The sequence below is a fragment of the Aquila chrysaetos genome, chromosome 8 (genome assembly GCF_900496995.4).
Source record: "Aquila chrysaetos chrysaetos chromosome 8, bAquChr1.4, whole genome shotgun sequence".
NCBI classification, from domain to species: Eukaryota; Metazoa; Chordata; class Aves; order Accipitriformes; family Accipitridae; genus Aquila; species Aquila chrysaetos.
This window is the reverse complement of record NC_044011.1, coordinates 7,894,232-7,905,593: the sequence shown is the minus strand read 5'-3', so window position 1 is coordinate 7,905,593 and position 11,362 is coordinate 7,894,232. Positions and strand designations below refer to the sequence as shown.

The 11,362-nt window shown below is 47.6% G+C and overlaps 1 protein-coding gene across 6 annotated transcripts; it reads right to left on the bottom strand.

Annotated features, from left to right (window-relative positions):
- Window positions 1-815: 815 nt before the first annotated feature.
- TBXT (T-box transcription factor T) lies at window positions 816-10,217 on the bottom strand. 6 transcript variants are annotated; one of them, XM_030023391.1, is made up of 8 exons: window positions 9,870-10,217; window positions 9,419-9,683; window positions 8,720-8,854; window positions 7,846-7,907; window positions 7,696-7,757; window positions 6,536-6,712; window positions 4,802-4,934; window positions 816-2,923 (listed from the first exon to the last, which is right to left on the bottom strand). In XM_030023391.1, exons 1-8 carry the CDS (start codon window positions 10,073-10,075, stop codon window positions 2,656-2,658), a joined length of 1,308 nt encoding a protein of 435 aa, XP_029879251.1. In that variant the 5' UTR covers window positions 10,076-10,217; the 3' UTR covers window positions 816-2,655. The 6 variants fall into 6 exon arrangements, with proteins under 6 accessions (XP_029879251.1, XP_029879252.1, XP_029879253.1 ...); XM_030023392.1 differs by having other exon boundaries at window positions 4,802-4,931; XM_030023393.1 differs by lacking the exon at window positions 6,536-6,712.
- Between the last annotated feature and the right edge of the window lie 1,145 nt (window positions 10,218-11,362).

Here is an 11,362-nt window from a genome sequence, read left to right as displayed (position 1 = left end):
AGGTGGCCTTAGCTGCAGGCAGGTTAGTTCAGCAAGCCCTAGCTAAATCTTACAATCTAATAAATAGCCCCAACTCTTTTTGTCCACATGGACATGGCAATCATTTCTTCAGTACAAGCTCTGCAAGAACCTGAGAAACCGCTGACCCCTGTGCTGAGCAGCAGCCATGGGCTCTCCTCCACACCAACCTCTTTGGAGGAAAGCCAGCCCCACACATTGGGCTGCCTGCCCGGGGCCATGCAAAGGGACATCTTGCAGCCCCAGACCCAGCACCTCTCTCACACTTACAGCTCCCTTCACCTTTCACTGCATGGCAGGTTGATTGTCCTCTTCAGTAGCTGAGAACACCAGGCAGCAGTTGAGCATTTATGATGCACACTTGAAAATCTGGTTATCAAGGTAGAACACAGCAGCTGCCAGGCTTGCTTCCAGCTCCAGCATTTACCCTACAAGTTGGTCACTGTGGAAAAAGAGCTTTCACCCAACGCCAGTTGCAGCTACCACCTCCGACCACCAGTCAGTCAAGGAGTTAGCAAAAGCAGGGAGAAACAAAGGCGGATGAGGGGGAGACGCAGATGTGGAGAACATAGCATCTCAAGAGGTCTCTAAGTTCTTCATGAGTAAATAATCATTGATTTGGTTATGAAGAACTCTCTGACCCTTCGCCCACAGCCGGAAGCTGCTGTGCAGCAGGAACCATTTGTGAAACTGCTCCGTGGAAGGTCAATATACCGTAGGTTCAATACGTCTCGTGCATTTGTTTCACCTTTCCCACTACCCCCCACAAACTGAAAATTAAGCACTGAGTTTATTTAAGAATCTTTACTCTTTTTTTTTTTCCAATTTAAATTATACATCCGAAATACAAGTAAAAAACCTCACAGTGAAATATGTTGCTAATTTCTACAAAATAGTCTAAATAATAATGCACTTACATCATTTACACAATTTACCTTCAGAATAAAATAGGAACCCTTAGATCAATATTTACATATTGACAGAGAATGCAGTCATGCAGCCATCTGCTTCTGGTGCTGTCTCCTGCCAGAGTACCTCGGGAGACTGCAGCTGCATGCAAATCCTTCTGCAGGGAGAAAGCCCTGCCAAAGTCTTTCTAGGTGCAGGGGCCTGCCCATAGGGTGCCAAGAGAGACCAAAATGGTGGCAAATATTTACTTTTTCATCTTAAAGCTGCCACTGTAGCACATGAGCACCCATCGATGAGTTATTTGAATTCCCTGATACAGAATTTTGCTTCGCTATATTAGGCACTTCATTATAAAAGTTATTTGTTATGGCTTATGCAAAATAATTCACTTTCCTCAGGCTATGTACTTGCCAGAGTCAGTGGGAGAAAGAGACATGTCCAAGGGCACACTTTGAGCCAATGTTTTGGGTTAGCCTGCATTAGAAGTTTAGATCATATTACTTGGTATCAGGCCCGAAGGAAGTATTTTATCAAGACCTGATCTTTCCAGCAAGTCAAGCAGTCAGTGTATTTTAAAGCTTAGTTTATCTGCACTTCTCCCTCCAAACTATTGGTAACTAGAGCTTTCCCTCTTACAATAAGTTAACTGCTTACATCTATGCTGTTCAATGTGCCATTGGTTACATATCCCATGTATGATTGTCTTAAAAGAGTACACCGTAGGTTGAGGGATTATTTACATATCTTAACATGTAGATATGTAACTTCCCAAATAAGGAAGTTGTAACTTCCCAAATAATAAATATAGATCAACAGAGTACAATATTGAAATAAAATAAATTAGAATGATTCTCCAGGTGTTGAATTCCCTCCCTTAAGGCCTGAGCCAGAGACAATAAAGGAAAAAACAACTAAAAAAACAACAGTGATGTTTTTTCAAAGGCTCAGAAAGCTTTTGGATAGGGCTTGTTATTAGACACTGGCTCTTTGAAATGAGATGTTTAGCTAAGCTGACAGGTATTTGAAATCTATATGATCAAACGGCAAAACTTACCTCTAAAAGGAGTCTTTTGGGTAAAACAATTTAAACCAAACACTAATACTGCATTTATTAAGAAGAATATAGTTCTTGCAGATTGTCTCAACATTAATTCAGCAGCAAGGAAATAAGCATACAGTTAAGAACACAACGTATTTGTGAGGCAAATACGTGTTAGTGCACATGATTTTCCAAAAACTTCACTCCTCAGCTACATTTGTGCATATTTCAGAATGCTTCTAACTAGACGGTTAATAGAAGTTTTCTCATGACTATAGCTAAGTTTGCCATTAAAAAAAATTAACTGGAAACAGTTAGGAGTAACTTACTCAAGAACGACGCCAAGCTTCAGGTCCAAGTATATCAGAACACTGAGAAATTTGCAATCTAAGCAAAAATCTTAAAACTTAGGTCTATCAAACTTAAAATAAAAAAAAAAAGAAACAAGAAAAAAGATTAAAAGCAGTGAATCTGCTCTCAGAATTGCACGCTCACCAGGTTTGTAAACTCTACATGAAGTCAATGATGCACCGTTCACTATAAGAGGTATAACGTAGATGCTCTATGCAAAGCAGTGCAGATGCTTTGTCTGTAATCTACTTCATGTCTCCTTTTTCTCTTCCTTGAGGATTAAGCATCGTAAAGTAATTCAGTAGCTAAAAAGTCTGCCTTGTAGGAAAAGCCTGGGTTTACATGGAAGGGGGGGTGACAGGCGTCCACGTGGATGCTAGCCTGGCATGTGCGGAGGCATCGTACTGGCTGTCGGGCAGGTCCGTGGGTGCCCCGCTGTCATACAGGGGGGAGGCGGAGGAGGCAGCAGGGACCGGGTGCGGAAGGGCAGTGTAGTGCACTGGAGAGCCACGTAAAAACTGGGAGCTCAGGCCGTTGGACATCCCGCTCGACTGAGACACCGGTGTGATGGTGCTGTTACTCACAGACCATAAGTTAGGATACTGACTGAAAGAGGGAAAGTGATACATAAAAAAAAGTTATTAGAGACTCTGCTGACTACTGGCAGTTGCTCAGGTCACACCACAGCTCCCAAGCTGGGTCCATTTGCTGGAGGCAGCGAATTTCTTTAGATAGTTCCCAGCCACCACAAGGTAGGAAGGACCCCCAGGCAGGATTTGTGTTCATGGCAGCCCACCAATAAATCTAACCTCCCTGTTTTCCAGCAGCAGGTTCTGGCACTAGGTATACTAGCAAATTTTAAGCCAAGCTAAGGAATGAACAGGCTGGCTGAAAAATGCAGAAGTTTGAGAGCTGATTCCTGAGCCATGCCATACCCTTGCCTCCGGGGAAAGGCACGTGGTGGAGGTGGCTGGACACAGCAGCTGCTCCACCCAGGCAGGTTTCAATCCACTGCCATCAGTCTGTCAGAGCCCTAATCTGCCATGGCTGCCTCTGCAGTCAGAGAGGGACGGATGCCTCCAGACAGCAGTTCAGCCATCCTTGCTCATCATCTCATGTTAAAAGGGGAAGAGCCAGATTGATGGCTGCAAATTGTACAGGTACTACAGGAAGGGCTGCTTGAAAGGAAAAAAGCCTTGTCAGGACACTACAGCCTCCACACTCTCTCCCCTCTGAGTATGTATACACACACACATGTATAAACACATATGAATTAAAAGAAACAAGGTGATTCAAGAGAAACACTACGAGAAAAAGTTCAGTCCTGCTGTATTATACTACACAGCACTTTCTACCTGTTGATCCCAAGCAGTTTAACAAGAAAGATAAATATTATTCATACTTTACAGATAGGGGTTTAGACAAAACGGGTGGCAGAAATGCCTTCCTTGATGTCCCACAGTTCCAGTTCTACTGGCTTTATCTACTGGACAACTCAGTACACCAACTGAAACTCAGTGGACTTTGCAACTTTCCAAACATGTATTCTGGGGGTCAGATGTAGAAAGAAGTGCTAGGAGGACCTGTTTACTTGCTTAACATACGTTCAGGACTAAAACTTATGTTCAGTAATACAGTTATCTTGTACCAGGTAGTAGGACATACTCTGATTAACAGCTAAGTGTCCACGTGCATGGTTCAAATAAAAATGCTTTCTACAAACGGAGTGGTAGGTCTGAATTGCTGAGAAAGATGCCCAAACCTCAGCTCTCTGTGGTTAACAGCAAAGATGTTACCCCCTTATCTCTACCTCTTTGAATTTTCAAGTTTAGCTCCAAGGGACTGACTGTAAGCTAAATCTCTGCTAAAAGATCCAAAAGTTCAATTAAGATCGTAATTACAAAGAGGAGAAAAGATACATTTATGTGGTCACAAAATGGCAAAGGCTTTCACCATGTGTACAATCCCATGCTACGCTTGCTTCTGTGGCAATGCTTAAGTTAAGAATTACTCCCCCAACCACTTGCTCCTTCTCCACACTACAGTTCACTGCCCCTTCATATGTAACAGAACAAGGGTTTGTGGAGATAGCTGGGAGAGAAGTGACTGGCTCAAATGAAACAGATCAAAAATAAACTTTTTAAACATCATTTCGCTTAAAGGAGATGAAACTTAAAAGAGTATCCTCAAATTCAATGGATGTTTGTCTAAGCAGTTTGCAATCCTTAATCTATCAAATATTGCTGTCACAAGTATCTACATTTCCAAAATCAAAACATAAAAAAATAAATATATATTATCTGTTTCATCAAAATGTTTTCCCTGTGAATAGTCCTTCTCAGTGCCCCCCCAGAGAGCTAATGATTCACATGTGGCTGTAAGGATTTCTAATTTGCTGGTGACTCTTTACCTCCTTTTTCAGCCTTCTCTTCCTAGAAAGTATCAACACACGGATTTGAGGGCTGCTGAGGGATAGACTCCTACCTGGAGCTGGTAGCTGTGCCGGTGCTGTGGCTCATGGGCAGCATCGTCGTGTGTGTGGGAACTCCTAGAGAAGACCAGTTGTCATGGGACTGCAGCATGGAAAGGCAGGCAGAGGAGTTATCGGCATAGGCTGCTGAGAGAACAACAAATGCTTAAACACACTAGAATCAAACCAAATAACGATCTTGCATTCTAAGGCAATGTATAGCTTTAAACCACCCTCCCCCATTACCCCCTTGCAAAAAAACCAAACAAAATTACACACACAGAAAAATGAAGTCAGCTACCAGTTGTGCCAAGCTCACACTTTCACTGGCATTGCCCCTGCTGACGTGCTGTTCTTTTGCTCAACTTACAACCGCAAAATCTTATTTCTGTGAAGGATCTATGGCCAAAAAGCTAACTTAAAACCACCTGCTAATTCAGCCCATGCTTCCTTACTCGGTCAGTGGGAAGAGGCGGGCTCCTTACTTACACTATCCCAATCACTATTCCAGGGCACCTTCTTTATCTCCATCATCTACATAGGCAGTAACAGCCTGGCAGCCCTGGATAACAAGCATATCACTGGATCACACATCCCAGCTTTGAGCTGAGCATGCCACCGCAGGCTCTGAAGTCTGCCTTAGGCACCATCAGGAGCAATTGGACTGTGGCTTAAACTATCGGGCTTGTGACCAAAACTGGCTGGCCAAGACGGCAGAGGCACTAGGAAGCTATAAAGGGAATCCTATACAGCCATCCACAGCGAAAAAGAAGTTGCTGTGGCAGCTGGCTAAGGGAAGGAGAAGAGGTTCCTTGCTGAGGACAAGGGAACAAGAAGGAACACCGGAGGTGTTTTGTTCTTTTATTCTGCTTCAAGTCACAAAACTTGCATAAAATTTCCAAGATGCAAGAAAAGTCCACAGAAAGCTAGTTTCCCACTTTAAAATGAACTACAGAGCTACATACAAGATTGGTCAGGCTGCACCTAGAACCCTGTGTATTGCTTCACAATTCAAAATATTAAGTATTTTTTTTAAGCTTGAACCTTCAACATCCATACAGGCTGAAGGACAAAAATTGTTAACAGGCCTTTGCCAGAAGAAAAAAAAAAAAATAAATTTAAACGTCCTTCCCTCCGCTCCCTTAAGTACCTATGACTTAAGGCACTAAGCCTTAAGCTATTTGGCTCTTTCTGAGCACAACTTTTAAACGGCTCTGCAGTTTACTCAGCTCCATATTGTTTCTGTGTATCCAGTTGTGACACATTGAGAACAAGCTTAAGGCACTGATGTTAACTACAGCAACAGGCAAGTAAACTTGACAGAATCGGGCCCTCCATGATTATGTGTTAATAAGAAGTGACACTACCAGAACCAGACCATATACTTCTTCATTTCATTGTATTACCTATAACTAATAATTAAAGCCTCACTTTCACACTCAAACAGAACAAAGTCAAAGGAAGTTTAAGCTCACTGGTTACAAGAATTCAAAAGTGCAAGACAGCCAGCACGATACAATCTAATCAGTTAGCAGGAGACAGTTCTACACCCCCTCGTTTTTTCCCTCATAAAGAGACGGTGGACACGTACTCATCACCCCCATTTCTTTGCAACACTGGCCCCAAGCCCTCCACGCAAACGGAGCTAAACAAGCGACCTCAATTTCTGTGGCATCGCTCGAGATGCCCACCGCTCAAAACCTCACGGCCCTCGGCTCATTTTGACAGAGCTGCAACGTCAGACTTACTTGGCGAGTTGTTTCTATGGGTGTAGGGGTTGGGGTAAGGGGCAGGACGGTGGTTCCTCAGCGATGAGTACCTTTCACAGCTGTGAGCAGGGGAGAGCGACAGGGGGGCTCCGAACTGAGGGTGAGGACTGGCAGGTGGGCACAGAGTCCCAGTCCCGGGAATAAGCCAACTACCTACTGTGGGGAAGCAAGAGGTTTGTAAGACGGGTATGTCATGCAGCCAGGCTGGGAAAGAATCACAGCGACGACATAAATAGTTGATCAGCGAGGAAACGCACACTCGGGAGGGGAAACGGAGTTTCAACACGGCTGAAAAATCTGGGTCTTTACAACTTCCTTAAACAACCTTGTGAAGGAAAATTAGCCAACGGCTTAGAAAAAGCCCCATGTCAAGCTAACGTTTTTTAAACTACCATTAAATTACAGTCACAGTAAGGAAACACTGAAATGGTTAAACCCTCCCTTACGTAGGTAGTGTGTGTGCTCAGTTATCGTTAGTGTAATCTTCAATTTTAAATTGCTCTTTGGGAGTCTCAATCTCTAGCTAAGCTCTGAGGTTTCTCAGACTGCTAAGAAGAGCTCTTAAAAACTAATTATGTCCACTGAAACAAAATAATTCCTACTGCAACTCAACTTCCCCCCTCTATAGGCTACAGACATTTTTTGGCAATAAACTATTAGAAATCATTAAAACACCAAAGCTTTTTATTCCTCTGAAAAAAACTTCTGGAGCAAATGCCCCCCCCCCCCCCCCCCCCCCATTTCCTTAAAGTACTTAAAACATAAGTACCATTTTGATAATTTTCTGCTGTATTTTGAAATAAACTTTTATCTCCATATCCATATGAATATCGCTGTCCTTGTATACAAAGGCAGCTGTCTTTTTGGACATGAAGGTAGCTGCAAGATTCTATTAAAGGATTTTGAATGCAATACAGAAGTCTTAACCACACACAAAGAGATCGTAATGTTTATGCAATCATAAACCTGCACGAACCACAATCATAAGGACTGGTAATCAATAGATATTAATATATATTAATAATCCTCCCTATGAACAAACAAGCCAGCTAGCAAACACCACTCTCAAAGTTTTGCTTGACAGATGAGATGGAAGAAATCAAAGTTATGTTCATGATGCAGAGCGAAAGGAAACGTACACTGTGAATACCCAGACTGCTGGTTGTCTCCCACTTCCTCCATCATGTCTTTGTGATCACTCCTATAAAAGAAACCATGTTGTATTAGTTAAGAATATGCTTTTACAAATCTAGGTAAAAAATCCACACTTTAGAATTAAGAGCTCTCACCTTTCTTTTGCGTCAAGAAATGCCTTTGCAAATGGATTGTATTTAATTTTTAAAGCTGTGATCTAAAAACAACAACAAATATCTTTATTTGCAAGTATCACCATTCATTACCATAGAGATATTAGGATTTGAATTAGGACTATCCACTGAAGTTAGTGGAATCACAGATTTTTGAAGAAATAAGATTAGGCCCGTAACACCAACCTATGGACATCAATTAAATAGCCCCTAAGGTCTGAAGCATTAGCAGAGGGCGAGGAATTAGTCCCTCTGACGAATTCTAAGAGACTGAATTGCCTGGGTTTATTGATCAGCTAAGGAAACAGCTAAGAAAGGTAGTACACTAAAGAGTCATAAAAAGCTTCACATTTCAAGCCAGAGCAGAATGGGCATAAAAAAAAAAAACAAACCCCAAAAAACCAAACTCAAAAAGATTGGTAATTTACAGATTCATTAAACACAGACTTGCATTTTGGCTAACAGAAAGGACAGCTTTGAAAACGGCATATCCAGTTATTTCACCGTGTAGCTAAAAATGACAACTCTATTTCCTAGAATACTTGTTTGCCCCACAGAATCTTTTAAGAATTACTCTCCTGCAATGAATTTGCAGCACATAGCGAGACAAACGATGATCAGAACTTTGTGCTATTATATGTTCATAGGGCCTTTACATATACTAATGTCATTTTTTATATTTAGCTTCAAACAAAGCACTGAAAAGAACTGAAAGAATGTGAAACCGGAAAAGAACCGAAAAATGCGAGAGAGAACTGTAAAAGGTGACACGAGGTGCATTATTTTGCGCTGTAACATGCACTTTGCCGCTTGAAACCTCCTGGTACTTGCATCCTTTCTTCCCTGCCGCGCATACCTCCTCGTTCTGGTAGGCCGTCACAGCTATGAACTGGGTCTCTGGGAAAGAATGGCTGGTGATCATCCGCTGCGGGCCACCCACTCGCACGATATGAATCCTTGGCTCATACTTGTGCAGAGAGTTCAACATGATCTGTGAGCAAAGGGACAGAGCAGGTAAGCAGCGACATAGTGCCGGCGGGTGCTGGCAGGCACGGAAAGCACTCGGGGTTTAAAGTGTCTAGCGATCCAGCTTCTAGCAGAGGAGAAAGAGGCAACAGGTGGGAATAAACCCTAAACCCGAAGCTGTAGGAAAAGGCAAGGACCACTGCAGTCAGATGCCCCAACTTTTCGCAGAGTTACCCTCGTCCCCGTTACTTGACAGGGCGGCTCGCGTAGTCACAAACACGTTGCCGATAAACAGCCAGAAAGCTGCATCTGCTACGCCCTTGACATTATCGGATATTCAAGACCAGAGAAAAGTTTCAAAAGAAAGTCAGTGCATGGAGGCGTCCAGCCCCGGCGGCTGAAAGGACGCGGTTCGGGGGGGTGGGAAGCGCGGTGCACCCCAGCCCCTTCGGTAACAGCAGCGTGAAAACGAGCACGGGAGGGTGGGCGAGCGGAGGCTCGGCAGGGACCCGCCGGGCCGGGCCGGTGCAGCCCCGCTGAGCGGGTCCGGGCCGGGGCGGTGCGGGTCCCTCCCGGAGCGGGCGCTTACCTGCCCTCCGCCGTTGAGCTTGTTGGTGAGTTTGACTTTGCTGAAGGAGACGGGCGCCTTCATCCAGTGGGCGCCGAAGTTGGGCGAGTCGGGGTGGATGTAGACGCAGCTGGGCGCCTGCGGCTCCGGCTTCCCTCCCGGCACCCACTCCCCGTTCACGTACTTCCAGCGGTGCCCGTCGGCCGCCACGAAGTCCAGCAGGAAGGAGTACATGGCGTTGGGGTCCAGCCCCGACACGCTCACCTTCAGCACCGGGAACATCCTCCTGCGGGGCGACACGGAGGCGCGAGGCGCGGCGGGGGGCAGCCCCCCCCCCTTCCCTTCCCTTCCCCTCCCCGGGGCTCAGCCGGGCCGCCCCCCCCCCTTGTCCGTCCGTGTCCGTCCCCCCACCGCTGGAGGGGTGCGTGGGCCGGGGGCGGCGGGAGGGCGCGGGGCCCCGCGGCAGCCCTACCTGCCGTTCTTGGTGACGATCATCTCGTTGGTGAGCTCCTTGAAGCGCAGCCACAGGTCGTTGTCCTCCAGCGCGACCCGCAGCTCCCGCTCCGTGGGGTCCCCCTTCTCGCTGCCCGCCTGCAGCTCGCTCTCCACGGCGCTCAGCAGGTGATCCACGCGGTGCTGGGGGGCCCTGCCCGCCCCCTCGGCCCCGGGGGAGCTCATCCTGGCCCCGCGCCCAGCCGGGGCCGGCGCCCTGGCAGAGCCCCGAGCGGCGGCGGCGGCGGCGGGGCCGGGGCTGACTCCACTTGACCTCCGCGGCCCCGGCGAGCGGGAGCGGGGCCGGCGCCCGCTGTTATACCCCGTCATAAACACCCCCCCGGTGACATCACCACGCCGGCGGGGGGGCCCCGCTGATTGGCGGGCGGCCGCTTTGATCCGGCCGGCCGGCCTTTCCGATTGGCTGCCCGCGGCCATATCACAACGGTGCCCGGGGGGGGTGGGGGGTGGGAAGCCTGTGATGTTAATTGCGGCCCGCGGGATTAAACGCGGCTGTTTTATGTAAATCCGCCCCCAGCTGTTTGCACCTCCATCAAAGCCGCCGGGGCCGGGGCCGGGGCCGCGGCGGCCGCGGAGGAAATGGCCCATCTCGGGCACGGCCCCGGCACCCGCGCCGGGCTCCGAGCTGCCAGCTCCGGGCTTTTAGGCAGCCCCTCCTGGCCGGGGGACACCCCCGCCGCGGGGGCATGTTTAGGGAAAAAAACCGCGGGAATTCCTCCTCCTGTTCAGGCGGCTGCAGGCTGCCTGTCGTCCGTCCCCCCCCCCCCCCCGCAGCTTCCCACGCTCCCTTGTCACAAATCGCGGCGCTTCTGCTTAACGCAAGGCTGCGGCGAGCAACGACAACCCTCGCTGGAAAAATTAACCAAAAAAGCCGAATCCGCTCTGTAGAGCAGCTGACCAGAAACCTGGCGCGCTCGGCCCCCCCCCCCGCCACCCTCTGCCCAACTTTGAGCGAGCACAAGAGCCCACCCGCGCTAAAAGGCGCAGCGTTTCCCTCCCGTCCCCGGTACAGCCGAGATGCTCCACCACGACGGTGTCGGGCCGTCCCACCTCAAGAAAAACGTCCTGCCAAAAACCAGCCCCGTAGCTAAAGGCTCCGTTTCGTACAACAAGGTGAACACCACACGCACCCACCCGGGAGTTTCTGCGGGCAAGAGCGGAGCCTGAGCCTCGCGGGTGAAACTTTGCAACGGGCCGAACTTCTTTTCGAGTTGTTCGGCGTAAAAGCAAAGAGGGAGAGGAGGGCTGGGCTGGAACGCTCCCGCCCGCCGGTGTTTTAAGAGTTTGCATTCTCCAGGGCCGCGGCGGTCTGTGGTGTGAGGGAAACAGTTTATTACCTTTCCGTGAGAATCCCGGGATAGAGGGCGAGGGGGAGAGAGGTGACAATGAGCAGGAAATAGTTCAATGGGGTCTCTTTAAACAATAACAAGTTCTTTAAGCGGCAGCAAAGGA

Bases quoted from the DNA above. Each gene is read 5' to 3' on its own strand.
- TBXT (XM_030023391.1), bottom strand. From the start codon at position 10,075: ATGAGCTCCCCCGGGGCCGAGGGGGCGGGCAGGGCCCCCCAGCACCGC. The intron at 7,908-8,719 runs GTATGCGCGGCA...TGTTGTTTTTAG, and splicing joins CGGCCTACCAGAACGAGGAG to ATCACAGCTTTAAAAATTAA. The intron at 4,935-6,535 runs GTAAGTCTGACG...TTGTTCTCTCAG, and splicing joins CCATAGAAACAACTCGCCAA to CAGCCTATGCCGATAACTCC.